Source organism: Eulemur rufifrons, chromosome 9 (genome assembly GCF_041146395.1).
Source record: "Eulemur rufifrons isolate Redbay chromosome 9, OSU_ERuf_1, whole genome shotgun sequence".
NCBI classification, from domain to species: domain Eukaryota; kingdom Metazoa; phylum Chordata; class Mammalia; order Primates; family Lemuridae; genus Eulemur; species Eulemur rufifrons.
This window is the reverse complement of record NC_090991.1, coordinates 33997072-34023066: the sequence shown is the minus strand read 5'-3', so window position 1 is coordinate 34023066 and position 25995 is coordinate 33997072. Positions and strand designations below refer to the sequence as shown.

General features: G+C 57.3%; 1 protein-coding gene across 1 annotated transcript; it reads left to right on the top strand.

Moving 5' to 3' along the window:
* Positions 1-7304: 7304 nt before the first annotated feature.
* Positions 7305-25732, top strand: NGFR (nerve growth factor receptor). Its single transcript, XM_069481250.1, has 6 exons — positions 7305-7461; positions 13873-14014; positions 17272-17631; positions 21233-21485; positions 22671-22831; positions 23494-25732. The coding sequence occupies exons 1-6, from the start codon at positions 7390-7392 to the stop codon at positions 23793-23795; spliced, it is 1290 nt and encodes a 429-aa protein (XP_069337351.1). The 5' UTR covers positions 7305-7389; the 3' UTR covers positions 23796-25732.
* The last annotated feature ends 263 nt before the right edge of the window (positions 25733-25995 follow it).

Genomic DNA, 25995 nt, shown 5'->3' with positions numbered 1-25995 from the left:
CTGGGTTCTTGCTCTGTTCCAGTGTCCACTGGCCTCTAGGCCCCTCTGCCCTCTCCGCAGGCCCTGTGGCATGTGGCAGCTCCCGGCCAGGCCCCTGACCTCGGGCCACCACGGGTGAACCCTCAGACACCTCGGAGTGTTTTTCCCTCGATTTTCAGCCCAGGGGCCTTTGGGGAGCCGCCATTCCGTCTCCTGCTTCCTCTGAACAGAGAGCACATTTTTAATTAAAGTGGAAAAAGAGCTGAAAATCTGTTCGCATTTAATCATCTTGACGACCTTTTTGCTTAAGAGTTTCCAGCTGAGGTGGAGGGGAGGCTAAAGGGGGGGGGGGTGAAGGCATTTCTCAAGACTGGGCCTGGGTCGGGAAGGAGGAGGGTGAGCCTCTCACAGGATGAATAATGGAACAGGAGCGGAGGTGGCAGGGGCTCTGAGTGCCGACTCAGCACTTCCTCTGCTGGCTCCTCCGAGAGGCACCCCCACCCCAGCTGTCCCCTCCCCCCCAGGCACCTGTGGGCTCAGCTGGGCTGGAGCTGGACAAGAACCTGCCCTCAGACTCCCCAGGGACAGGAGCACGGGCAATGTGGGAGGGACAGTTTCCCTCATGTCACAGGCAGGGACACAGGCCTGGAGGGGCACAGTCCCCCGTCACACAGTCAAATGAGGAATTGGGGCAATGCTGAGCGACCTCCCCCCGCCCCGCCCCCATTGCCTGCTCCCTGTCCAGGGCCTTCCTCAACTGTGCTGAAACCCTGAAACTGCTCTAAAATCCCCTTCTCTGCAACTGTGCCACCGAGTGACTTGGAACATGTAGTGCATGTCTCCGGGCCTCAGTTTCCCCAACTGTTGATGACCCCTGGGCTGTCTTCCACTTCTGAAATTCCACTCCTGGGAACGCTTGTGTTCCTGCCCCAGGTGTGACATGCTCTTGTTTGATTAAGGACTCCTTAGACTAGGAGATCCCCAAGGCCATGGGCTGTGTTCCCCCCCACCCCCCAAGTGGACTATTTCATCGAAGTTCCTCTCCAAGTTTAGACCCATCTCTGTGCTCCTGCAGACCTTGAGACTGTGTCCCCCTCCTCAGAGTAGGGGGACTTCCAGGCCAAGGGCTGTCTCTCCCTCCTCAGAATGGAGTATCTGCCAGGACAGCACTGTGTCTTCTCCCTCCTCCTTTGGGAGGAAGGCATTCCTTGGACAAGCAGAGTCAGGACTGAATGAGATGGCGCAGGAAGAACCGGTGACCCAGCCTTCTGTTCTTAAATTGTCAACCCCGTCTCAGGGGTCTCCTGGCCCAGCAGACCCAGCCTGGAGATGCATGGGACTGGGAGGCGATCCTCCCCCTTCAGCCCCTCCCCTTCCTGAGCCCTCGGAGGGGTCTTCCCTTGATGGGGAGGCGGGACCTAATCCAGACTGTGCATCGTGCCCTTTACCCCCCCCTGCTGGAAACCAAGCCAGACAATTGCACTTGACCCCACTTCCCAGACAAGCCGGAGTGAAGATAAGCTGGGGCCTGGGATGTCTCCTCCCCCAGCGATTCCCGTGGGAATTTCGCTGGAGCCCGAGGCCTGTTACAGCTCTGGCTCTTATCTGCAGCAGGAAGGACCCCGGACCTGGTCTCCAGTGCTGAAATGTCATCTCACCCCTCATCCGGTCTCCAGCCCGCAGGCCAGAAGCCACCATCAACTGGCAGCATCAAATAGAACAAGACTAATTGACATCCCTCCAGCTCGCCTGACTTTCAGAGCACATTCAAACTCAATATAGTACTTCCTTGACTCCTCAGAGTACTTCTGTGAAACTGGCATCTTATGCCCATTTTACAAATGAGGAAACTGAGGCTGTGAGCAGGGAAGGGACTGGCTCAAGGCCACGCAGCAAATAAATAGTAGACTGGCACCTGGGTCTTCCGATGCCTCATCCTCTTACCTTCCCCACTGCTGACTCCACTCTGCTCCAGCCGTGGTGTAGACGTACCTAGCTCTTCTTCAAAATGTCCTGCCTGTCCTTGAATGCAGGATACCAGGTGAGAAAGATGACCGGATGCTTCAGGACTGCAGGGCAGCTCCGCAATCCTTCAGAGTTGGGGGGAAGCAAAGTTGGGAGTCAAGAGGAACTTGCCAGAGGAAGGCTACTAGAGGATGCTTGTGTGCTGCAGAGGTGAGGGGAGAGGCTAGACCGAAAGGTGGGGGTGTGGGGAGGTGGAAATGGCTGCCCCGGGGCACGGAGTACCCTGCATCTCACCCCCGTGTCTTTCCCACAGGCCTGGAACTCTCCATTCAAGCACTTCGGTTTAGCATTGCCCACTCTGGGTATCCCTTTTCTTTTTTTTTTTTTTTTTTGAGACAGAGTCTCACTCTGTTGCCCAGGCTAGAGTGAGTGCCGTGGCGTCAGCCTAGCTCACAGCAACCTCAAACTCCTGAGCTCAAGGGATCCTCCTGTCTCAGCCTCCTGAGTAGCTGGGACTACAGGCATGTGCCACCATGCCCGGCTAATTTTTTCTATATATATTTTTAGCTGTCCATATAATTTCTTTCTATTTTTAGTAGAGACAGGGTCTCGCTCTTTCTCAGGCTGGTCTCGAACTCCTGAGCTCAAACGATCCGCCCACCTCGGCCTCCCAGAGTGCTAGGATTACAGGCGTGAGCCACCGAGCCCGGCCTGGGTATCCCTTTTCTAAGACACAAAGCCTGGGGAAAATGAAGTCCCTACCACCTATGTTTGGATGAAGGGAGGGGATCTTGTGAGTCCTCGACAGAAGGTGTAGCACGTGGTGGGGTGGGAGGGAGGGTGGCCTGGAAGGAAAAGACTGCAGACGGGAAGATGGAAGCCTTTGACCAACTCTGCTGTCATGTCAGAGGAAGAGAGAAGACAGTTCTCATGGGAGGATAACCCATGCTAGGGCTTGGAAGAGGGAGGAAGTGCGAATGTGGGTCAGATGGAGCTCCTTGCAGGACAGAGTGGAGACAACACCAGTCTCTGAGGCTGGAGCAGACGGTTGGGGAGGGCACCATGCAGCTGGCCCACTTTGATGCTCGAGTTAATCTAACTGGACTCCAACATTGCTAATCCCAGCTACCCCTCTCACTACTAACCAGTCCCCAGGCCCCACCCTGTCCCCTCATTGGGTAAGCCCCCTTTGCAGCCCAGAAGGAGTCAGCTCGGAGGTAATCACTGCATCACGCTTCAAAGCCACTGAGCCAGCTCTGAATGGAGGGCAGCAGGTTTCACTTACCTTGCCTGGCCACCTGCCCAGGGCAGATGAGATGCAGCTGGGGGAGGCCCGGCAGCTCCTCCTTCCCTCTCTCCCTCACTGTCTCCCTCAGAAATTGTGATCTACCCCTTCTCTGGTTGGACATTGGAATTGGGGTTTAGGGGAAGTGATTCCCCCAGAGCAGAGCAGGAAAAGTGAGAGCTGGCAAAGCTCACTCCCCTGACTTGCCTCCACCCATCCGGCTGAGGGGGCGTGTGGGTGGTAGCTGGAGGGCAGAATTCAGCCCCTCTGGGATGGAGGTTCTATTCCCCGCCCGCATCCTCCCACCCCTCGGTGGCTGCTGATCTAGCTGGGGCGAAGGCTGGAGAGGCTCGGGTGGATGGGAGCAGTAACCTGGGAGTGTGACTGCGGAGGACCTTCAGGTGGAACAGTGGCCACTTAGGTACCACTGCTTCCTTCTGGGGGCCCCTGGGCAAGTGGTTTAACCTCTTCAAGCCTCAGTCGCTTCATCTGTAAAATGGTGATCCCGATACTGTCCTTCCTCCCTGGGACTGCGGTGGGGATTAAGGGGACTAGTTGTGTGGCTCTCCTGGCCCATGGGAGGTCTCAGGAAGGTGAGTTCTCATTGTCTGCTCTCCCATTTCTGCCCAGAAGTGGGTGGAGCTGCAGGCTGGCTCCCCAGTGTCCCTGGGGACGTGGGGCACAGGGAGATGTGAGTCGTGCTTTGCTGAGGGGCCCCGAATGGAACGGAAGGACAGGGAGTGTGTGTCAGGGAGCTTGCCTTCCTGGAGGGGCGTGGTGATGGTGGTGTGGTGAGGTAATAGGGAGGGGGTGCCCTCCCATTTTGACTCCTGAAGGTGCAGTCTGATGCACCACCGCTGCTAGCTCCACCCAGAACTGCATTGTTCTCGACCCTTCTGCCTTACATTCACTGTAGGACCAGGAAGCCTGGGGAGGGAAGCGGGGGCCTCTCTATGTGCAGCTGTATCATGGGAGATGGTTCTGGGGGGCTCGCCGTGAAAATCCTTCTTGTTGCTCCCTGTGGGATCCCACTTGCTGGTCAGCTCCTGAGAGCCCTCTAATGCTCCACCGCACAGCTGTAGCTGCAAGTGCTGAGAAGCAGGGAAAAGGGGCTGGGGAGAGAGCGTGGCTTGTCGGGCCAGGGAGACATTTTTGAAGACCACTCATGTTTGGGGCCAGGAGTCACAACCACTAGGGAGTTATGCTCAGGCAGGCCGTGGCTCCGGGAAGGCTTCGATATTGTTCCCAGCTTTCATTAGGGACAGGAATCCCTGCTGCTTGTGGTGCTACAGATGCAGGAAGGTAGATATTGGTGGCCATGGCCATGGCAGTCATGTGATGGTGATTATAGTGATGGCGATGACGCAGCCATGGTAGTCAGTGATAGCTGTGCTGGTTCTAGTGGTGATGCTGATGGTGGTGGCATGGTGACAGTGGGCATAGTGGTGCCCGTGTTGTTATAGGTGGTGGTGATTGTGGTCATGGCCATGGTGGCTGTGGGTGGTGGAGGTCGTGGTGGTGCTGGGTTTTGTGTAGGTGGTTGTGGTCGTGGTGATGGTGGAAGTCCCTGCAAAGGAATATTCTGATCACAGCTATGCTATCTATGGTACCGTCAAGCCAAGGTATCACATTATAAAGTAACCCTTCACATCAAATAACTAACACTCCATGAGGGCAGCTGCTGTTGCTCACTGCAGAATACCTAAGGCCTGGAACAGTAGCATATAGTAGATGCTCAGTAAATACATATTGAATGAATAAAAGGGGATTGAGTCCCTCCTTGCAATGAACACTATGTTACCTCATTTGATCCTGATCAGGTTCCTTCAAAATTCCCATTTTATAGATGGGAAAACTGAGGCCAAAAGAGATGATGTAACCTGTCCAAGATCACACAGGGGTAAGCAGTGGGGAAGAGGGAGGTAGGCATTTATACCCATGTCTGTCTGACTCCCAGTGCAGTGCTCTTTCCTCTACCCACTCCACAGCCACTCCACCTGCCAGCACTCAGCATTACATCATGGGCTTGTGCTCAGGCTTAATCATAGAAATAGTGCTAATAATAGTGACAATTGCTGTTTGTAATTGTTCAAGTAAGGCTTAAATGATCAAGACCATGGAAATTATTAATAACCCAGGCCCAGCCATGGTAGTGTGGGTCATATTAAATTGTGTCGAGATGGACAACCTTGGCAATAATAGTAACTGGGATCATAAATTAATAACAGGAGTATTTAAATTAATGCCACACTGTCGATACCCTTGGTAGTAAGCAGCTCAATGGTGCTGTTAGTACTAATGTTGCCCATTCCTGCCTTTTATGAATTCAGCTGAAAGGAAGGCAGAAAAGCAATGGGAGATGTTTTAGAAGCAGCCCCTCTCTGGGAGGAGTGAATCTTCAGGGACTTTTAAAGAGGTGCTTGCTGCCTGGCCTCTTGTGCCCAGCCATGGAGGTGATGGCTCATTAACCAACATTCATGTTCAGAGCCACAACGATGTCTATCTGTCCTTTCCAGGGCTGCCCCCTGGACTTTGTTTGTTACACGGGAAAGAAATTCACAGGACAGATTTTCTTCCCTCCACAAATGAATGAATCACCTTTGGCTGATCTCAGAATCTCCTACTGCCTGCTAGTATGCCCTCTTCAAAAACACTCTTGATCTCCCCCCTATTCCTGTAATTGGGGAGGGTACCACCGTTTTTTTCAAGGAAGTAACTGAAGTCCAGACATGGCCAAGATCTGGGTGCTGGGATAGGCTTTGTAGACTTGTTCCCCACCCCCCAGCTCTGTGCTCCAGAGCTTGATGTCTGAGAATGAGGAAAGTGAGGGGACAGACAGGGGTGAGCATCAAGGTGGGGGTGTACTGGTGGCACACTTTCTGGGTTAGGGGGCCAGGATTTGGACCAGCCAAGGTTTCTAGGGCAAAGTGAGTGTGGTCCTAGGAATGCCAACACAGTACATAGATGGGAACAAGGATGGGTACAAGAATGTGGATCCATTCAACCCCTCTTCCATCCCCTTCTACAGAACTTTACTGCACACCTACTGGGTACCAGACATTGAGATAAGAAACCATAGTCCCTGCCTACAGAGAGTTCATAAGCTCATAGAAACACTAACAATCTAGTGAAGTCTATATTGTTGAGGGTGCAACTGTGTGTTTGTGTTTGGGAGTGTGTGTGCTCATGAATGTGTGTACACTTGAGTGACTACATGTGTATGTGCATGTGTAAATGTGTAGGTACGTGTTTGAATGTCTCGATCACATGTGTGCAGGCGTGCATGCCTGTGGAGGTGCGCATGTGTAGGACATGCAGGTCTATGTGAGTGCACGAGGATGGTGTGGGCACATGTGAGTACTTGGGCGTATATACAGGTGAGCTTGAGAGTGTGTATTCCTGTGTTTTATGTGCGCACCTGTGACCTCTTCAAACCCTTATTTGATTATGCAAATGACGTTGGGATGGACTCCACCTTGATTGTCCACATCGTCAGAGTCAGCCACCTGCGCCCCTCCCCCTAGGCCCTTGCCCAGAGATCTCCCGCACTGGCCAGGGGAGGGAAGGTGGGCAGGGGATGGACCCAGAGATGAAGGGCAGGAAGGGCAGCGGGCATTCTTGCTGATAACGGCTGGGTTATCTCCCTGAGCCTTGCTCCGGAGAAGCTGAAGCCAGAGGCGGAGGAAGATGGATAAGAGAATGAACCCTGCGGCCGGCCGCAGCCAGAGAGGAACAAGAGCTGCAGCGGGGACGCCCTGGCCCGTGGGCCCACAGCATCCGGGACGGACGCGCAGGAGCGCGGGCCGGGCACCGGGTACCGGGGCGGGGTGGGTGAGAGGCTCTAAGGGCCGGGGCGCGGAGATGGGGCAGCGGGGGGCGCGGGCGCAGGCGCGGCTCCCCGCACGCCCGCCCTTCCCCTCCGCTCCCGACCCCGAGGCGGCGGGGCGGGCGGGCGCGGTTCCGGGGGTGGGCGGGCGAGGCGGGGAGGAGGCGGGGCCGCCGCACTGGCTTCACCCGGCCCCTCCCGCCCGCAGCCAGAGCGAGCGGAGCCTCGGCCAGCTCCGGCGGGCGGGCGGGCGCTGGAGTGCGGCGCGGCGCTGCCCTATCGGTCCGCAGAGCGGACTGAGCTGGAAGCCGAGCGCTGCCGCGGGAGGCGGGCGATGGGGGCAGGTGCCGCCGGCCGCGCCATGGACGGCTCACGCCTGCTGCTGTGGCTGCTGCTGCTCCTGGGGGTGAGTGCTAGCCAGAGGGGAGCCCGCTCCCCTTCCCGGGATCAGAACCCCGAGGGGAGCCGGGCGCCGCCACCCAGGAAACAGAAGAGAGGAGTGGGGTCCCAGATGCTGGGGGTGGGTGGCAGAAGAGGAGCTCTGATGCCGGCATCCACCGAGGAGCGTCTGGGGTTCTCGGAGCGCAGAGGCGACCCTGAGCCCCAGGGTAGAGATGCGGGCAAGACCGGCGCACGGACGCCGGTCCCCAGGTACCGCGGGGCGGGGCGGGAGAGCTGGGAAGGGTCTCTCGGGAGGAGACGTGGAGCTCTCGGATGCCTGGGTTCCTCGGAAGAGGACACTTGAATGCTGGGATCCCGAGGGGACGTTCCCCCTCAGCATCTTAGTCTCTGGAGAGCCGTGGGACGGAACCAAGGCGAGAGAAGGAGGGGGAATGGGACGAGGGCTAGAGATGTGAGGGGTGACCGGGGCTGGGGCGGGGAGCCAGAGACGAGGGGATGGAACAATGGAGGCGGAGGTCGGAGGGGCCGGAGGCAATGGGGACCCACTGTGGACAATGGGGACTGGCCAGACAATGCGGGGGAGGGGCGTCGGAGGGAGAGGTTGGGGAGCCGGAGAGCGGTTGAAGGAGCAGAAGTGGGTTAGGGAGGGCAGAAAAGGGACGGCAGCCAGGGAGGTAGAGAGATGGAAGCTAAAGGACAGCGGACCGAGAGGGGGTTCGGACGCTAAGGTGGTCGGGCCCCGCCTGCCCGCTGAGGGACAGTGGGACGCGAAGAGGGAGCGGAGGCATGGACGTTTCCCGCGCCTGTCCCCGCTCTCTTTCTCGTGGCCTCGCCCAGTCCGGGAATTGAGGCTGGGGATCGGGGATCGGGGATGGGAAGGGAGCGCCCACTTCGCCGGGGCGAACCCGCTCCTCGGGTTCCCCTACGGCCCGCAGGCTCCCCCGACGCGCGTGTTCTCATGGTTTGAAGCTGAGCGGCGGATCCAGAGGGATGGAGCAGGGGTCCCCCGAACCCGCCTGGCCGCGGCCACTGGGTGCGGAGCGCCTGGACGCACAAGGCGGGGACCGTCCCGGCAGCGCGCAGCTCCAGGCCGCGCAAGCTGGAGGCGGCCCGCAGGGGGCGCTGGGGGGCGCGGGACATGCCACCCGCAGCTGCCTGTGCGCCTGGGGCTGCGCTTCGCCCCCCATTAAGTTACGCGACTCGAGCGCCGCGCCCACCGCGCTCTTTGGGCTCCAGTGCCCAGGAGGGTCGGGATCCCGTCTGCATCCCGCTGGGCATCTAACGAGACGGGGGCGCTCGGGCCTCGCATTCTGTCGCGCAGTGTCCTGAGGCACGGACTCGGCAGAGATGGGCGGGTCCTCCTCCAAAGCACCTGAGTCCTCCCGGTGGTTCTAACAAGATTTTTAGGAGATGTGACCTGGTGTGTGTGGCCACGAACTTGAGTGCCCCGGAAAGTTTGGCAGCGGAGGAGGCGTCCTCACTCTCCTGCCATCTTCATCTCTCGTCTGAGCATTGCCCCCCAAATCTCCGTTTTACAGATATGGAGACTGAGGCTCTGATAGTTTAAACGACTCTGCCAAGATCCCACAGCAAGTCGGGCCAGAGTCAGGGCTAGACCCTCCGCACCTGACTCCCAGCTCGGTACTCCCCTCATCTCTTAAGGGGGCAGCCGGGCGTGCCAGCTCGGAATAAGAGCTGTGTGTCACGACAGCGGCGGGGTTGACACCATCTCCTGAGTCAGGCGGCGGCGGAACATGCGAGTGGGGTGGGCAGAGACCCTATGTGGGCGCTGGTCCCATCCCTGAGGCTCAGCCCCGGTTCCCTGGAGCTGTCAGTACCTGTGGCTCGTCCGGAGCTTTGGGAGTGACTGCGGGCACGTTTGCTGACTAAGGCCTCTGGTTAGAGGTGGGGTGGGGAGCGTGGACGAGGGTGGCGGGGAGGAAGGACTGGGGTTGCCCGTAGTCCGGATCCTGGAGGGGCGAGGGCGTGGGCTCGGGATCTGGGCAGGAGCGTTTGTCCCCGAGTACAGAAGCAACGAAGGAGGGGAGCTGGGCGTGGAGGGCCTGGGGGCTCGGGAAGGTGGCCCCTGAGCAGAATCTGCCGTCTGCAGCCCCTGCGGCTCTCGCCTCCGCCTCCAAGCGGGGCTGCGCGGTACGGGCCTGCTCTGCGCACAGCGGCGGTCCGAGTCCCTTCCTGGGCCGCTTCGAGAGCGCTGAAACCAGAGCGCGTCCCGGCGGGTCGGCTGGCGGGCCGCGCCGGTAATGGAGGCACTTTGTCATTCAGACGTCTGTAACCGGAGCCGCCGGGCTGGCTAATGCGCCTAAGAGGGATGCAGCGAGGACAGCAAATGGGCCGGCGTGAACGGCGGGGCTGGGGTGGATGGTGGGTGGGTGGGGAGGCGGCTCTGGGAGAGAACGGCCCCCACCCCACTGTACCAGCCCAGTATGGCTCAAGCGACTCGCTTCTTCCTTGGGGGGCGCGGTGGGGAGGTGGGAATGATAAAATGTGTTGAGTGCCTCCTATGTACTTCACACTGCCTTGGATACTTTCTCTTGAGTTATTTAATCCGTATACGGTCCTAGCAAAATAATTTAGGGAAACTAAATGGGAATCCATTTTACAATTGAGGAAGCTGAATCTCCCAGACTTGCAGGCAGGAGATGGTTCGGTTCTGCTAGTTAGCAAGCGGTGGCACCCTTGTTGGAGTCCAGGATGTTTGGCTTGGAGCTTACCCTTTCCCCCATATGCCAGGCTCCCTCCCTCTCCCACCATCTAGGGCCCAGAAGGAGCCCTGGCCCTGAACTCCCACTAGCCTGAGAGATTAGATCCATGCCCTATACCTTTGTCACCACCAATTTAGACCTGAACCCTTTTCCCCATGCAGAGCCCCTGCCCCCTCTCAAGTCTCCATATAGCATCATCTAGGTAATTAGCTCTTGCCTCCTACCCCCAACTGAACCTCTACCCAAAACGGGTGGGGGGAATGTGCCAGTGCCTCCCCTGGGGTTTGCATCAAACTCAAAAGACCCTCCAGGTATTTGAAAACACCATGGCTCTGAGGGTGGCTCCACTCACCGAAGGAACCCTTTGCCGAAGCTGTCGTGAGTGGTCAGGACTGATCACACTGAAGCAGTCATATAGCTTCAAATACTTGCAACTATTTTGGTGCATTTTCTCTTTTCTCCAATTGAAAGAAAATAAGATTCTAAAAAGTTACTTCATCTAAGGATATTTCCACCTTAGTTCCTTGAAAGACTTGAAATGGCATAAACAAAGCTGGCAAACATTCTTAAAAATGGGATGAAATAATTCTATCGAATTTAAATGAGTAAATGTAATACATACAAATTTCAGGCAAATGTGTCTGCCATTTTGCTAAATTGATCATTTTGGATCTGATTTTTGGAATAATTAGCCTGAACTCTAGTCACCCCTCCCTGCTTGGCTAAACTTCCCCCGTCCCATTACCTCCTGCCTGGGGCCAGCAGTTCATTCTCCCTAAGATACTTCTTAGATAACTAACATTTATTGAATTCCTACTATATGCCAAACATAATTTGCATAAATTACTTCATTTGATGCTCCCAGCAACCCCGTGCCACGGTAGATATTATCAACCCAGTGTCTTAGGTGGGAAAACTGAGGTTTAGGGAGATTAAGTAATTTACTCAAAGTACCATACTATTTATTAAGTAGCAGAACTAGGATTTGATGACAGAAGGAATATAAAACAAGCTCAGGAAACACATAGTTACTAGTTATCTGATCCCGTCTCCAAGTGCAAGTCTTGGGAGAAGAGAGAGGACCCTGGGCTGCCTCAGGGAGAGTGGGTTTCTTGGCAGAGGGGCTTGCACAGAGCTGCCATGCTGCCCACCACTACCAGGGACAGACCCCTCAGCTATCCAGGGTTCAGGTCTCTGCTGACCTCAACTAACTGGAACACAGCCAAGAGCCACAAAAGCAGCAAGACAGACCTTGGGGAAGAGAAAAGCAGGGTCTCAAAGCATATTATAAACACCTTATTCACTCGTTTAATGCTTACAGCAATCCTATGAGGCAGGTACTGTCATGATTACTGAATGAGAAGGAAACAGAGGCTCAGAGAAATTCAAAACCTGTGCCAGGTCCCCGAGCTCCTGAGGGAGAAGCCAGGATTCAGAGCCTTGGAGGAGGGAGGCACCGTAGCTCACACGTTTTACTCAGAGAGTTGCCCCCTCCTGGTCTAGATCCTGTTTACACGCCTTTCTACCAAGGCCAGTTACACAGTCTCTGAAGAGTCAATTAGACCTTAAATAAATCAGAGTGGTGGGGGAGAGGCTGCTTCAGGTCACACTCTGGTAGCAGCAAGCAGTGACAACTGATACCTTGACAGGAAGGGAGGAAGCAGAAAAACTATAAAAAAGCTGACGGGGGAACTCAAAAAAGACAAAAGTGTGGTCATTCGGGATAAAGAACACAAGAGCTTCCCTGCATTGCAGCCCAGAGGAATCACTGGTGTAAATACTGTGTCCCTGAGTCATGGGATACCATGAAGCTACGTTCTAGAGACAGAGAAGGGTGCAGCCACTATGGTGAAAATGAACAACACTAGCTGATAACAGCAGCAAATCCTTGACTAGGGAAACTCAGCTGTCCAAAAAGAGTCGTTCTCCTGGTGTTCTAGTTAATTGAGGTCATAGAATATTTTCATGTTGACTCCCACACTTATATACATGGGGTCCCTACTATGTGCCAGATACTGTGTCAGGCACTGGGGCAACCCAGCTCCTTCAGGGAGCTGACAGCTAGTAAGGGCTCTATAAAGTATCAGGCCAGACCAGAACGGAGAGAACTTAAGAGCAGGGAGGACGTGTAATGAGGCAGCTCCACCTCATCTGGGTGGGGTGGGGGCAACAGGACCATTTCCACGAGGAAGTAACATTTCAGCAGAGCCCTAAAGGATGAAAAGAAATCAGAACAGATCCTTCTGGAATCTCTCCTCCTGGGGGGAAGCCTGCATCTGGCCCCCCTTACATCACCCTCCCAGGCTCCTGGTCTGCACATGTTCCCAGCACTCTGTGTTGCTGTCACCTAGGAAGAGATGGTGGCAACACCCAAGGTTTCCCCTCCTCTGATGCCTGTGTCCTCCCTGCTAGTCCCGTGGGGACCGCAGGTTGCCTCCTTGGTTGGTCCAACGTATCCATCCCCCTGTCTCTTCTGCTTTTTCCCCCACCAAACCCTGGTGAGACCACAGGATATTTTAAAAGACTAGAGGGAAGGGAGTGTCTTGGCCATGATCTGGCCAATGTGGAAGCAGAGGAATGCCCCAAACAACCTTGTAAAGCTCCCCCCCTCCGCCCCCCCTCCCCGCCCTGGTCCCATGACCCAAGAGCTCAGACTTCTCAACATCAAATGGGGGCTGCATGGTCTGGAGGCAGTGAAGCAGGCTTTGGAGTTTTATTAGACATTAAGATTGTTTTTTAAGGAACAGAAATATAAAGCAAGCCTCCAGCAGCCCCTCCCTCTAGGGAATCTGGTGTTAAATCGTTCCATCCATGAGCAAAGATGCTTCAGTGGCAGGAATCTGACTCCCCTTTTCCCTGGTCCCAGCACTGTTGCCAGTGGCCACATGGCTGGGGGGTGTTGTGGCTGGTAATGAAACCCTGATGGGGCAGGGTGAGGGCAGCCACCGTCTCATCATTGACAACAAGCATCCCTGTTTCCCTGCCTTGGCGCCAGACTCTTGCCGGTCGGCTGGTCCTTTGCCCTGGCACTGAGCTATCTCTATCTGTGTAGGGACATGAAGACTCGGAGCAGGAAGACAGGGCAGGCCAGACCCCCAATGCGGAGTCACGATTCCAGCCCAAGACCCTAGGCCTGTGCCCTGTGCTCCTGGGCACAGACACCTCCCACTTGTTATTTAATATGTGGAAATAAGGATCTGGAATAGGGCTCTGCTGGCCTCTGTTAGAAAAAGGCCCTCCTTGAATACACACAGCCATGCAGGTGCGAAGCCTAGTGAGTGGAGCTTGGGCTAGATTTCAGCCCTACTTGCCCCCTTGGCTGGGAGCCCTGTGCAAGCTGCAACCTGTCCAATCATTCAGGACGTCCCTGCCGGCAGGCCCTCTGCTGGGCCTCAGTCCTCCTTCGCCATGTGGTGTAACCTCAGGATTCCAGGACTTGCTCTAACCCCAAGGTGAACTTTCCCGAAGGTCAGCAGCTGAGGCTGTGGCCTCCCACATGCAGCAGCCTGCAGGGGCACACTGTGCCCCACTGCCTCTCCCTGCCACCTTTGATGTGCCTAATGCCTCCCTGGTGAGCTCATCCCAGCCCAGGTGGTTCCAATAGAAGGCATTAAGCAGGGGGGCGGTTGATCCCCCGGAAGACAGCCCCCCCTTCTCTTGCCAGTCTGACCTTCTGATCTCCCCTCACCCAGGTGTCCCTCGGAGGTGCCAAGGAGGCATGCCCCACAGACCTGTACACCCACAGCGGGGAGTGCTGCAAAGCCTGCAACCTGGGCGAGGGTGTGGCCCAGCCTTGCGGAGCCAACCAGACCGTGTGTGAGCCCTGCCTGGACAGTAAGTATCCCGTGGCAGGCAGGGTGAGGGCAGAGGGCTAGGAGGGAGGAGAGGGGACTTCGGAGGAGCATGCCCAATAGAGGCCTTATAAGTGCTCTGCCTCCTAGCAGGGTCCCCAGTCCGCCACCGTATGGTCGCCAGAAGTGGGTCTGACCCAGTATAGGGAGCCGACAGGAGAAGCTGAGAATGGAGGAGGGAAGTGTGCAGAGGGAGGAGGGGACCCGATGGGGGATTCCCAGGGGTGCCCCCTTCCCAGCTCCCAAGCAGAGAGGCCTGGTAGAAGAGGGTGGCCAGGTGGAGAGGAGTAGCTGATGCTAAGACCAGCTAAAAATATCTGCACTGCAAAATCAATGGCTGCCACTTACCCTCCTGTGTCTGGGGGAAGGGAGAGGAGGATCAAATCCTGGCTGCCCTGGAGACTGACCTTGGGGGATCCTGGGAGGGTGTGGCCACCCCTCCCCCAAGGCCAACTCTTCTCCAGCTTTGGCCAGGAAGCAGAGCTTCCCCAAGCAGCAGGGATGGCGTTGGAGCACTATAAGGCCATCTTTACTGTGGGGTGATGTCTTTACTGTGGGGTGGGGGAGGAGGGGAGGAGCTGTGGCCATTCCTTTCTGGGATCTCCTTCAGGAGGGGAGAAAACCTAAGGGCTGGTGGAGGAGGGAGGCAGAGGGATGGGGGCTCTGGGCCCCTTGGCCCCAGTCTTGTCCAGGGTCTGAATTTTGTGCACTTTTGATTCAGGAGTCTCAGTCTGTGCTAACGCCCCCAGGCCCCAGCCCTCGGTTGCTGCCTTCAGGGCACGGGCTTGGTGCCCTTTCCTGACTACTGCCAATCAGATCCTGCCTTCTACCTGGCCTTCAATGCCCACTGGGAGGGCCGGTGGGAACCATACTCAGATTATTGTTTAATCCTGCTTGGAATAAGGCATAGGGCTGGGAACTCTGAACCCACCTGCTGACCTCGTCTTACCTCTGGAAGCTTCCCTCCCCAGCCTGCCTCCTTCAGGCCACCCCAGCTCCTTCGTGTTCCCCAGACACAGTCTTCCCATCTCTGTGCTTGCGGGTGCTGTAACCCCATTCCCAGCAGAAGGATGCCCGGGCCTGGGCGGCAATGTCTGGCCACCTGCCCTGGCCCTGGCCTAACAGGGTTTCCATCCCAGGGCAGGGTTGGCCAAACCATCTGACATCCTGGAACCTCCAGTGTCTGCCTTTCTCACCTCCTCGACTGAAGCCCAGGGCTCTCCTCCTTGGGCCTAAATCTCCTGGGATGGGAGCCCACTCCCTTCAGTGGAAGACTCTTCAGGAGGAGGTGGGGTGCAGTAGCCCAGGAGAAGGAAGTTCTGGAATCTCTGGGGAAGGGGAGGGGAGGCTCAGAGGCAGCTTTGAGAATCTTCCCTCCCACTTCCTCCCCTCCCTTCCTCTCCTTCCCCCTCTCCCCATCCCCCGCCTCCAGCTGTGTTAACAGGCTGCCTTTACAAGCCCACTTTATGGGATGGCGACCCCAGCGGACTTTCCCTCTATCCTCAAAACGTTTCCACAAGGAAACCTATTAAGCTCCTGCCTTCATTCTCTGCCAAAAACGACCACATTTTTCACACCACCTAAAACCCTCTCCCAGGAGTTTTCTGCTAATTTTCTTTGTTTTCCCAAGAGCAGGGCTCCCCCCCTCCCCTCCAGTGTGACTTGACCCACTCCCTTGCCACACACCAGCCAGATAGGACCCTCTTGTTCACATAGATTGGACATCCTGCCTCAGCTGTTTATATTTGGAAGTCCTTTCTGCTGTCTGACCATATCCCTACCACCAAAGTTTACTGTACTTATCGCCGCCCACCCCCATGGGGCCCAACCTCTAAAGGATCCCTGCTACGTGCCAAGTGCTTTACGGCTGAATTTCATTTATTCCTCATCACAACTCTGTGAGTGGAGACATTATTCCCTATTTTACAAAGAAAGAAATAGCTCAGAGAGGTTAAGTAGAATACCCAGAGTCACACAGCGAATAAGTGATGGAAGCAGGTTTGTTATCCAGGTCTGCCTGCTCCCTAGAAGGAGAAACACAGGGTCCCTCTGTGGGAACTGACTGGAAACTGAAGGCTCCCTCCAGGTCCCTCTCTGTCTGTCTTATCTTCTCTCCCGGCCCCAACTTCTGCCCCTCTCACTTCTCTCTGGCTGTTCCTTCCTTGCCTCCTCTCTCCCCCAAGATAATGACCCTGTGCTCCATCTTGTCTCTTGATGCCTTTAGATAATGTCCAGACCCCACAGCAGGGCTCAGTTTCCCTCTGAGGGAGCCAGTCTTTATTCCCGCTCCCACATTCTGAACAATCCCGCCTCCCCTGGCTCTTAGGTTCCTAAATCCATGCTCTGCCTGCCTGTGCAGCAAGGATGGGTCCTCCCAGATCCAGCAGCACAGAGTCCCCACCCCGGGCTAGAGGGAGTGAAGACGATCGGGCTCTGCACCTTCCCCCTCCCTGCACAAGGAGGCGAGGACCCTGACGTGTCCCTTATTCTGGAGTGCACGTCCATTACTTAGGAGCCCATGAGTCAAGCGTGAGCTTGGACATCTCCCCTTTACGCCAGGTGAAAGGGCAGAGGACTGCACATGCAGGTCCTACTTGCTTTCTAGCTTAAGTGGCCCCTGCTCTACGTGCACTCTCTTGCCTGCAGTCCTGTCCCCGCCCTCGGGAGCCAAGCCCTCCAGCAGCGTGGGGAAGCGCCATGGTGGGAAATTCTGCTGTCTAACCCTCCTCACCCCATGCAGGCCGCACCTGAACCTCCACCTGTGCAGAGAGGAGCAGAAGGCCGCTGAGGCAGGAGGGAGGCTTCCTAGGGAAGGCCGGCCTCGCCTGGGCTGGGTTCACAGCCCAGCTCTGGCCTGCGGGCAGGGTTGGGTGGGAACCAGGCTCAGATTATTCCTTAATCTTGTTGGGAACAAAGGTACAGGGCTGGGAACTCGCTGAGAGAATTTGCCAAGAAATTCACCGGTTACCCGTGAAGCCTCAGGGCCAGCGTTTCTGGGGCATGGAAGCTGGGGGTCCTGGCTCCTTTCCCCCTTTGCAATCGGCCACCACCAGCTTTCACAGGCTGGGGGTCAGGGTCCCTGGGAAGAGGGTGGGAAGTCAGTGAGGGGCGAGGCTGAACCAGGGGCGCGTCCTGGTAGGCAGTGGGGGGGGAACCCCCACCTCCCGTATCCGCAGTGCCGTAAAAGCAGGCGATTAAATTCTGTGCCCGCTGCTTCCCTGCCCATCCCTCTTCGCTCAGGCGTGACGTTCTCCGACGTGGTGAGCGCCACCGAGCCGTGCAAGCCGTGCACAGAGTGTGTGGGCCTGCAGAGCATGTCGGCGCCGTGCGTGGAGGCCGACGACGCCGTGTGTCGCTGCGCCTACGGCTACTACCAGGACGAGACGACGGGCCGCTGCGAGGCGTGCCGCGTGTGCGAGGCGGGCTCGGGCCTCGTGTTCTCGTGCCAGGACAGGCAGAACACCGTGTGCGAGGAGTGCCCCGACGGCACGTACTCCGACGAGGCCAACCACGTGGACCCGTGCCTGCCCTGCACCGTGTGCGAGGACACAGAGCGCCAGCTGCGCGAGTGCACGCGCTGGGCGGACGCCGAGTGCGAGGGTGAGCGCGGGGCCCCGTGCAGGGGCCGGGTGCAGGGCTGGAGCGTGAGGAAGGGCGTCCCTGGGGGTGGACAAGGGCCTCGCCTGGCCTGCCAGGGTTAGCTCTGCGACCTGGAGCCAGCAGACACCTTCCCTGAGCCTCAGTGCATTCCTGGTAACCTGAGGGAGGATGTCATTCCCTAACCTATCTCACCAAAGGACCCCTTTCACTATTTCCTTCTTCGGGCGAAGTGTTTGGAAAGCTAATATTACCATGGTCCCAGACCGCAGTTACTACCTTGCAGCTCACGTTCATCCATGGCTGCCAGCTAGCAATTGGATGCCAGGGCTCCAAGGTGGCCCCCATGGCTGGAGGACAGAGCAGGACAGACGTATTTGATCCTTGAGACAGGCTTTCTGAACTGGAAAAGGGGCTTGCAGACCCTCCGCAGTTGGGCCCCTTTGGCTCTGAGGGCTGGTCTAGGTCCATGGCACTTTGGGCTCCAGGACCTGAGATGGAATCCACCCTGTCACTATCTGAGTGACATTAGAGTGATCACTCCTGTCTATGGACCTCAGTTTCCTCACTGGGCATGCGGTTACCAGGGTTGTTGTGGGTTAGGGGACACAGTGGGGCTGGCCACTTCAACTGTGGTATCTGGGGTAGGGGTCAGCAGTCACTGTTGCAGTTTATTGAAGGATGAGATTGGGTGCAGGGAACACTAAGGCCATGGGAGGGACAGGCCTGGGTCCCCAAAGCCCGAGGCCAAGGCAGGTAGGCACGTGGGCTCCCAAGTGGGTGGGAGCTGGCCCCAAGGAAGTGGGGCAATTCCCCGGATGGAAGAAGGGGGTACCGTGGGAGCGAGGACAGAACTGTCTTGGTCTCTGGTTGGTGACATCCATCTCAGGGGAGGTGAGTGGGCTTTTCCAGAGCAAGGAGAGGCTGTCAATGCCTTTACATTCTGTCCATCCTGTGGCTGTGCACCCACTGAGCTATTTCTCTTTGAGACCTAACCCTTAGGTTGCCCTTACTCTGAGCAGGCAACACAGCGCCTCCCGCAGGCAGCCCCCAGTGTCACAAGAGAGAAACAACCAGCTCCCAGGTGGGGGAGAAGACAGCCCCAACTTTGGAGATCCCCATTCTGATGGAGGCAGCACAGCCTCTGCCTCAGATGGGAGAGATAGATCCCCCGCCCCTGGGGACCCCCCAGTCTGACAGGGGCTCCGACAACCCATGCCTGCCTTTCCAGTGATCTCTGGCCCACGCAACTCCGGGCAGAGAGGGCTGTTAGCTAGGCTGAGGCCAGGTATGTGTTTGAAGTTTCCTGCACTGCGGAGGAGGGTAGAGGAGGAACGGGGCACAGGACATGGTAGTGCCCGTGGCGATTGCCCTGGGCCAGCAGACAGGCAAATGGCATCAGGCGCCAGGCAGAACAGGGAGGGAGTTTCAGCAGCCAGGCAGCCGGCAGGCGGGCAGCAGGGTTCTTCGGGCAAGTCCAGACCAGCCAGTGGGGGGACTCGGTCCGGGGCGCGGTTAGAGCAAAGAAAGGTGGTGGCTGGAGGAGGGCGGGCTCTACCTTTTGGGGCGTTCACAGAGTTCTCCCAGATACCACCCCACTTTCCCAGCCACCCTGAAGGAGGGGGGTGCTGTGTTTATCCCTGCCCCTGTTCCCCTTTCAGATCCAGCCTCTGAAGGGTTAAGTGTCAGCTCCAGGACAGAGGGACCATTTCAGGAAATGGAATTTGATTCTTGGTTTGGTTGCCCCCCTCCCCTCCAGTGGACCATACTTAGCTGCATATATATTTCAGGTGTCAACATGGTGACTCACCCACCCTGGGGCAGAAGGGCCCCCCCTTGCCCTGGTGAAGTTTGGGCTTAGGAGGAGTAACCAGGTCCGTCCTTCCACCCCCAAGTCTGACAGCCCCCATTCCGGAAATGGCTGTCAGGACCTGCCAAGGGCTTAGCGGGTTGGAATGCTAGTGGACATGGCCACATCTGGATCTCATCCCCACCCCCGTCAGAGGGGACTGGAGAGGGAGGGAAGCGCCCTGGACAGTCGGCACCGTCTCCAGTCTGGCCTGTCCCTCGCCGCTCCCCACCGGGCTCTCATCTCCGTAATGGGCTGATCACCACCCTCCCACCGCTTTCGCACACCTTCAGCCTCCGGGTTGGGGCCGGTCTGAGCTGAGCTATATCGTCAACCTCTGGGCTGGAGCTGTCCCCCTGGCTCGCCCAGTCCTGCAGGGGGCCAAGAGAAGACCCTTCCTGGTACCGGGATCCATCTAAGGCTGCCAGGAGACAGGGCGGTGTCTCCTCCACTCCCCACCCCACTCCTTCCACCCCGTCTCAGGACTAAGCCAGGGCAAGGGGAGGAGGGGGAGGCAGAGGGAAGCCCCCTCACCAATGCCAGCCAGATGGATTCCAGATTCACATGTGGGGGCCTCACCCCTCAGAAGGTGTTGAAAACAGGGGCCTTTGAAGCATGGCGTCTTGAGTTGAGAAGGCCCAGAAGACCAGTGGGCAGCTTCAACTCCTCCTTGGGTGGGCAGACTGGGGAGCAAGGTGCCCTCCCCTTCACCCCCTTAGCATATCCCGTCTGCTTTCCCTGCCTGCCCTGGGCGTGGGAAGCGAGGATGGATGGGGTAGGCGACTTTGCCCAGACAAGTCCCCCCAGGCCATCCAGAACCCACAACCCCTCGCACTGCCCCGCTGTGTGGCAGAATGGAAAATCCCACCCACCAGTGCCAGGAAGTGCTGGGTGCCCTGCCAGGGAGGCTGGCAGTGCCCAGCTGGCATGAGAGGGCCTAGGTGGGTGGCAAGGCACAGTTTCTCTCCCCCGACGCAGTGGGCAGTACCTGCCTTGTCGGCCCTCTCCACCGGCACTGTGCTTCCTGCCCGAGGAGGGCTCGTGCTACCTGACACTGTCTTCTCTGGGCGGCAGGATGAGGCTGTGCGGGGACGAGCGGGGCAGGAGGCAAAGGCTGGCCACTGTCCAAGGACGGGGGAGGGAAGCCATCCAGCCCCGCCCCCGAACCCCACCCAAGCCTAGAGCCTAGGACATTAGAGACAGGACGAGGGGCTCTCAGGGAGGTGGCGCGGGGGAAGCTCCTCTCTGACCAGACCTGGGTACCCCCATTTTTCCTTATGACAGGGGAGACTGGGGTCATCTGGGACAACCAGGGGCCAGAGACACATTTCCGCAGAGTGACTCTGGCTTGAGGCTTCCCTGTGGCTCAGTCTCGTGTGTTTGTCCCCATCCAGGGTTCTGGTACCCAGGGGAGGTGGAATAGAATTTTAGGACCACAGCCCAAGATGGAAGGGAGCTTAGAGACTTAGAGATGGGGAAACTGAGGTCTCATGAGAAAAAGGGGCTGGCCCAGACTCACACAGCAAGTCAGAGACAGAGCTGCAGCAGACGCAGGTCTCTGGGCTGCAAGGCTCTTGCTCTGTAGCATGGAGACATCATGCACATGGCCCCAGCCCCTACCCCGTGCATAACGGCTGGGCACAGGAGCACCCGGAGCCAGGGATGGGGGCTCAGGAAGAAGCATGGAGTGGGTCAGGACATAAGAGGAGGGTCCTTTGGGGACTGGGCCCTCACTCCTGTGGCCCTTTCTCCCAGAGATCCCTGGCCGTTGGATTACACGGTCCACGCCCCCGGAGGGTTCGGAAAGCACAGCCCCCAGCACCCAGGAGCCCGAGGCACCTCCAGAACAAGACCTCATAGCCAGCACAGTGGCAGATGTGGCGACCACAGTGATGGGAAGCTCCCAGCCTGTGGTGACCCGGGGCACCGCCGACAACCTCATCCCTGTCTATTGTTCCATCCTGGCCGCCGTGGTTGTGGGCCTCGTGGCCTACATCGCCTTCAAGAGGTGAGAGGGGGCATGGTGGGGACAGAGAGTGGGGACGTTTGTCCTCAAGGAGGGCTTTGTTCTGACCTTGACCTGAAAACACACACACCCTTTTAACTCAACCCCAAACCAAGCTCATCCTCACTCACTATCTGCTGCGCTGCTCCAGGGCAGGGCAGGGCAGGGCGGGGCAGCAGGAGGGGAGGGGACAGGATGGGCCCCCTGTCCTGTGCCGGCCTAGCCTGGCTCCAGCCCTCCCCACTCCCTTGCTGCTTTCCGCCCTGATTCCCCTCACCCCCAACTGCTTGTGCCCTCAGCCCCCCGCCCCATTGGCCCCACGGTCACCGGTCACCGTGTGCGCATGTGTCTCTTCCCCTTCCCTCATCACAGTCGGGATCCCTCACCAGGGAATCTGGAATGTGCTAGAACTCCTGGAATGCATTTTACAGTTTTAAATACATTTTCCATTTTTCTTTTAAAAAAAAATCATCAAAGTAATACATGCTTGTTTAGGAAAATGCAAACAAGACCAATAGCTTTCAAAGCAAAAAGTAAAAGCCCCCTTTTATCTCCCCGAATCCTGCTCCTCCCCTCATGGGAATCTGTTTGCAATGGATCCTTCCCAATTATTTTCTGTGTGTATTTTATATAAACATGTATATAAAACTTTTATAATTATATGTAAACATGCAGGGTTTATTTTTAAGGATCCGTGGGGTCATACTATAAGTATTCTGTAACTTACTTTTTCACTTAATCTCCATCAGGAGAGCTTTCCTCAGGACATACACATTATCTGATCATTTGTAACCACTCATTCAATAATATGGATGGATTGTAATTTATTTAGCCAGTCCCCTATTGATGGACATTTGGTTTGTTGTCAGTTTTTTGTTATTGCTTATAATTGCAGAGGAAATCTTTTTCTATATCACTACCCACGTGTGGGAGTATTTTAGAAGAGTAGATGGGGAAAGTGGAAGTCCCAGGCAGTCATTTATTTATGCCACTCTACCCTCATGGAGCTTTCGTTGTAGGCCGGGGTGCTGGGGGCAGTTATGTAAAGGAACAAGAACCTCAGGTACTATGGGGGGATGGATCGGGGCAACTACCCTGCCCTGGCCCCCGGGTGTCAGAGCACAGATTCCTCAGCCCATCGGCCACTACAGCCTGTCACCCTGACACCAGCCTGTCCTCCGGCTCCAGGTGGAACAGCTGCAAACAGAACAAGCAAGGGGCCAACAGCCGGCCGGTGAACCAGACGCCCCCACCGGAGGGAGAAAAGCTCCACAGTGACAGTGGCATCTCTGTGGACAGCCAGAGCCTGCACGACCAGCAGCCGCACACACAGACGGCCTCGGGCCAGGGTGAGCAGCGGGCAGGCAGCGGAGCTCAGACGGGAGGACAGACGTGATTAAGATTAGACTCCGGGAAGGACTGTCAGAGGGCTGGGCTGAACAGGGCCTCTGCAGAAGGCTGGGAGAGGCTGGCTGGGGGGAAGGGGTAGGAGAGGTTTTCTAGTGGAAGGACCTGGGAAACAGAGGCTTTTATAAGTTGGAGCATCCAGACTCATCAAGCTAATTGTCCCCCCTGGGGGCTAATTACTTTCCAAAGTAGCTGCAATTAGCCTCCTGCCCTGGACTTCTGGGGAACAAGTAGTTAAGCGTGTACCCTAATTAGTGGCCCAGAGCCCCGGCACCAGGACACTCACGGCAGTTGTCTGGAACTGGGAAGTCCAGTCACCTCCTCTGCCTTGATTAATGGCTGGGGGAAGGGGAGGAGGAGTAGGTGGTGCGGATCTTGCTGGAGCCACCAGTGAGGAAGGGACAGTGAGTCAGCGTCCCCCAGGCCCCTCCACTGCCACGTGCCCTGTCCAGGACCTCATCTTGACCATCCCTCTGCCTCTAGGCCCCCAGAAACGGGGGAGAGATGCTCTGGCCCTTCTCGGGTCTCCCCGTAGGCCCTTGTGCCCCCTGTGGGGGAAGGTGATGCGGGGGTGGGACCTGATGCCCCTCTGGGTTCTCAGCAGCCCTCAAGGGTGACGGAGGCCTCTACAGCAGCCTGCCCCCAGCCAAGCGGGAGGAGGTGGAGAAGCTGCTCAACGGCTCTGCAGGGGACACCTGGCGGCACCTGGCCGGCGAGCTGGGCTACCAGCCCGAGCACATAGACTCCTTCACCCACGAGGCCTGCCCTGCCCGCGCCCTGCTCGCCAGCTGGGCCGCCCAGGACAGCGCCACGCTCGATGCCCTCCTGGCCGCCCTGCGCCGCATCCAGCGCGCCGACATCGTCGAGAGCCTGTGCAGCGAGTCCACGGCCACGTCCCCGGTGTGAGCCCACCTGGGGAGCCCCTGCCCCACCCCAACATTCCGACAACTGATGCTCCAGCCAAGCCCCATGGAGCCTGTCCCCGCTGGGGTGGGCCAGCCCGTCAGGGCTGAACTCCTCTCCTCTGGGCAGGGCTTCGGAGTCCAGGCCCCCAAACCACAGCCCTGTCGCTGCACCCCGAGTGGCCCTTCACTTCTGATCACGCTCCCTGTCCAGCGAGAGAAGTCCCCCTGCTGCCTGCCCCACCCTGCCTGCCCCGTCACCATCTCAGGCCACTGTCCCCTTCCTCCCACGCTGCTAAGGGGGCCAGCCCACTTAGCAGGTGTCGTGGCTGGGTGGGGGCTGACACCAAGGATGGTGTTGGGGGCAGTGACAAGGCCCTAGAGACTCAGAGAGGGGTACTGAGGAACCAGAGCCATGGACTCTACACTGTGAACTTGGGGAATGAGGGAGCATCCCAGTGGCCCAAACCCTCCCTCGGCCCCCTTACCCCTCCCCTCCGGCCTCAGGTGAAGAGGAGCGGAGGACTGTCAGAAACCCAGTCCACCCCCTCATTTTACATTCAGGACAGTGAGGCCCAGAGAGAGGCAGTGACTTGCCCAAAGTCACACAGCAATGGAGAGGCCACGTGTAGGCTGGCACCCTCCTCTCTAAATGAGGGGCCTCAGGCTTGCTTGAGGGAAGGGAGAGAGGGGGAAGGTGGCCTTCTGGGAAGTGTCCTGAAGCTGTCGCTCTGCCTTCTGCCATCTCCAGGCGCCCGTCCCCGCTCTGTGGAGATGGGATGCTTGCCCAAGGCCTGGTCCATTGGTCATCGTGGCGGAGTCAGGTTTGGGTTTTGTAGAAAGGGGTGCTGCTTCCCTCTGCCTGTCCCCCCCAGGCGTGTCAGTGTGGCATCTGTGGCGTGGCCTCAGTTGGTTGCCCTCTGTCCTGGCACAGCCCCGGAGCCAACACTGGCCCCTAGAATCAGCCCTAGGGGTCGGGGACTAAAGACCCCTCACCCTGCAAAACACACACACACACACACACACACACACACAGGCACCGGATGAGAAATCTCGCTTTTCTCCATAAGCTCCCGGGGCAGCTGCCAGAGAAGCATCCGAGGGAATTGAGGCTGTCTTCCCGCGCCCCTGGGTTTGGCGGGCCGAGGATGGCTGAGGCTTGAGCTGGCGTCTGTCTTCAAGGGCGTGCACGTGGAGGAATGCGGAATGCACCCCATCCTCCCCTTCCCTGCAAGCAGGGGTTTGGCTGGACCCAGAGGTTGTGATGAAGAAAAGTGAAAAGTGGGCCAGTGTGGGAACGCAGCAAGAAGGAACTGAGATAGACTGCGGCCCCAGGGGCTTCCCAAGCTTAGAGGGCCCTGCAAAGGACTGTTTTTTCCTTAGCTTGGCCAGAAAGGGGCCCTGAGGTCTCAGTGGCCTTTCCATGCCCCCCCTGGTCTGTTCTGTTTTGCTTGATGTTGGAATGAGTGTGGCTCTCCCTCTATTTAGCATGAACGAGCCCCAGGCAGGCTGTGCGCTGACAGCCACCCCCTCCCCACCCAGGGTTCTCCCGACCCTGTGGAAGGGACTAGGAGCATTGTATGTAGATGGCATTTCTTGGACCTCAGTCTGTGATGAGAGGAGGAAACTCACATGCTGGCCCCTCACCTGTGCACCTGGCGAGTGGGACAGAGTCCGAGTGTATTTATTTTCCTCCCCAGCAGTGGGGGAGGGGGCTGGGGGGGTCGCAAGTATGTTTTAGCATGTGTTTGGTTCTGGGGCCCCTCCTGCCCCCCCCTTGGGCTGAGGTGGAACATTTTTGGCCCCCCAGCTGGGACCTACAAGCTGTGGACCCCCTGTAACCCTCCCTGTCACCTCTCCCTTGCATCCTGTGTAATCATTTCTTGGGCCCTCCTGAAACCTTCACATAAAACATAAGTGATGAACATTAAATAGCAAAGAAAGAAAAATGGTGCAAAGAGATTTTCTGGAAATGCATGTGGATTAAGTCGGCTGGGACTGGGTGTGTGGCAGGGACCCAGGTATAATTTCCAACCCAGTGAGTTTTTGTGCTATTTTTTCCTCCACCAAATGGGGAAGTTGTAACAAAAATCCAGAAAGTTCACTTGTGTAGACGAGGAGTTAATTTAAGTGGGGTAGGGAAGGAGTGGGGGCCCTTTGCCCCCAGGTCTTGGACAGGGAAAGTGAAAATGACCATGCAGGAA

What these genes read in the sequence shown, in the direction of transcription:
- NGFR (XM_069481250.1), top strand. Translation starts at nt 7,390, where the DNA reads ATGGGGGCAGGTGCCGCCGGCCGCGCCATGGACGGCTCACGCCTGCTG. An exon ending in GGCTGCTGCTGCTCCTGGGG is followed by an intron (nt 7,462 to 13,872) that starts GTGAGTGCTAGC and finishes CCCCTCACCCAG; the next exon opens with GTGTCCCTCGGAGGTGCCAA. An exon ending in GCCTACATCGCCTTCAAGAG is followed by an intron (nt 21,486 to 22,670) that starts GTGAGAGGGGGC and finishes CTCCGGCTCCAG; the next exon opens with GTGGAACAGCTGCAAACAGA.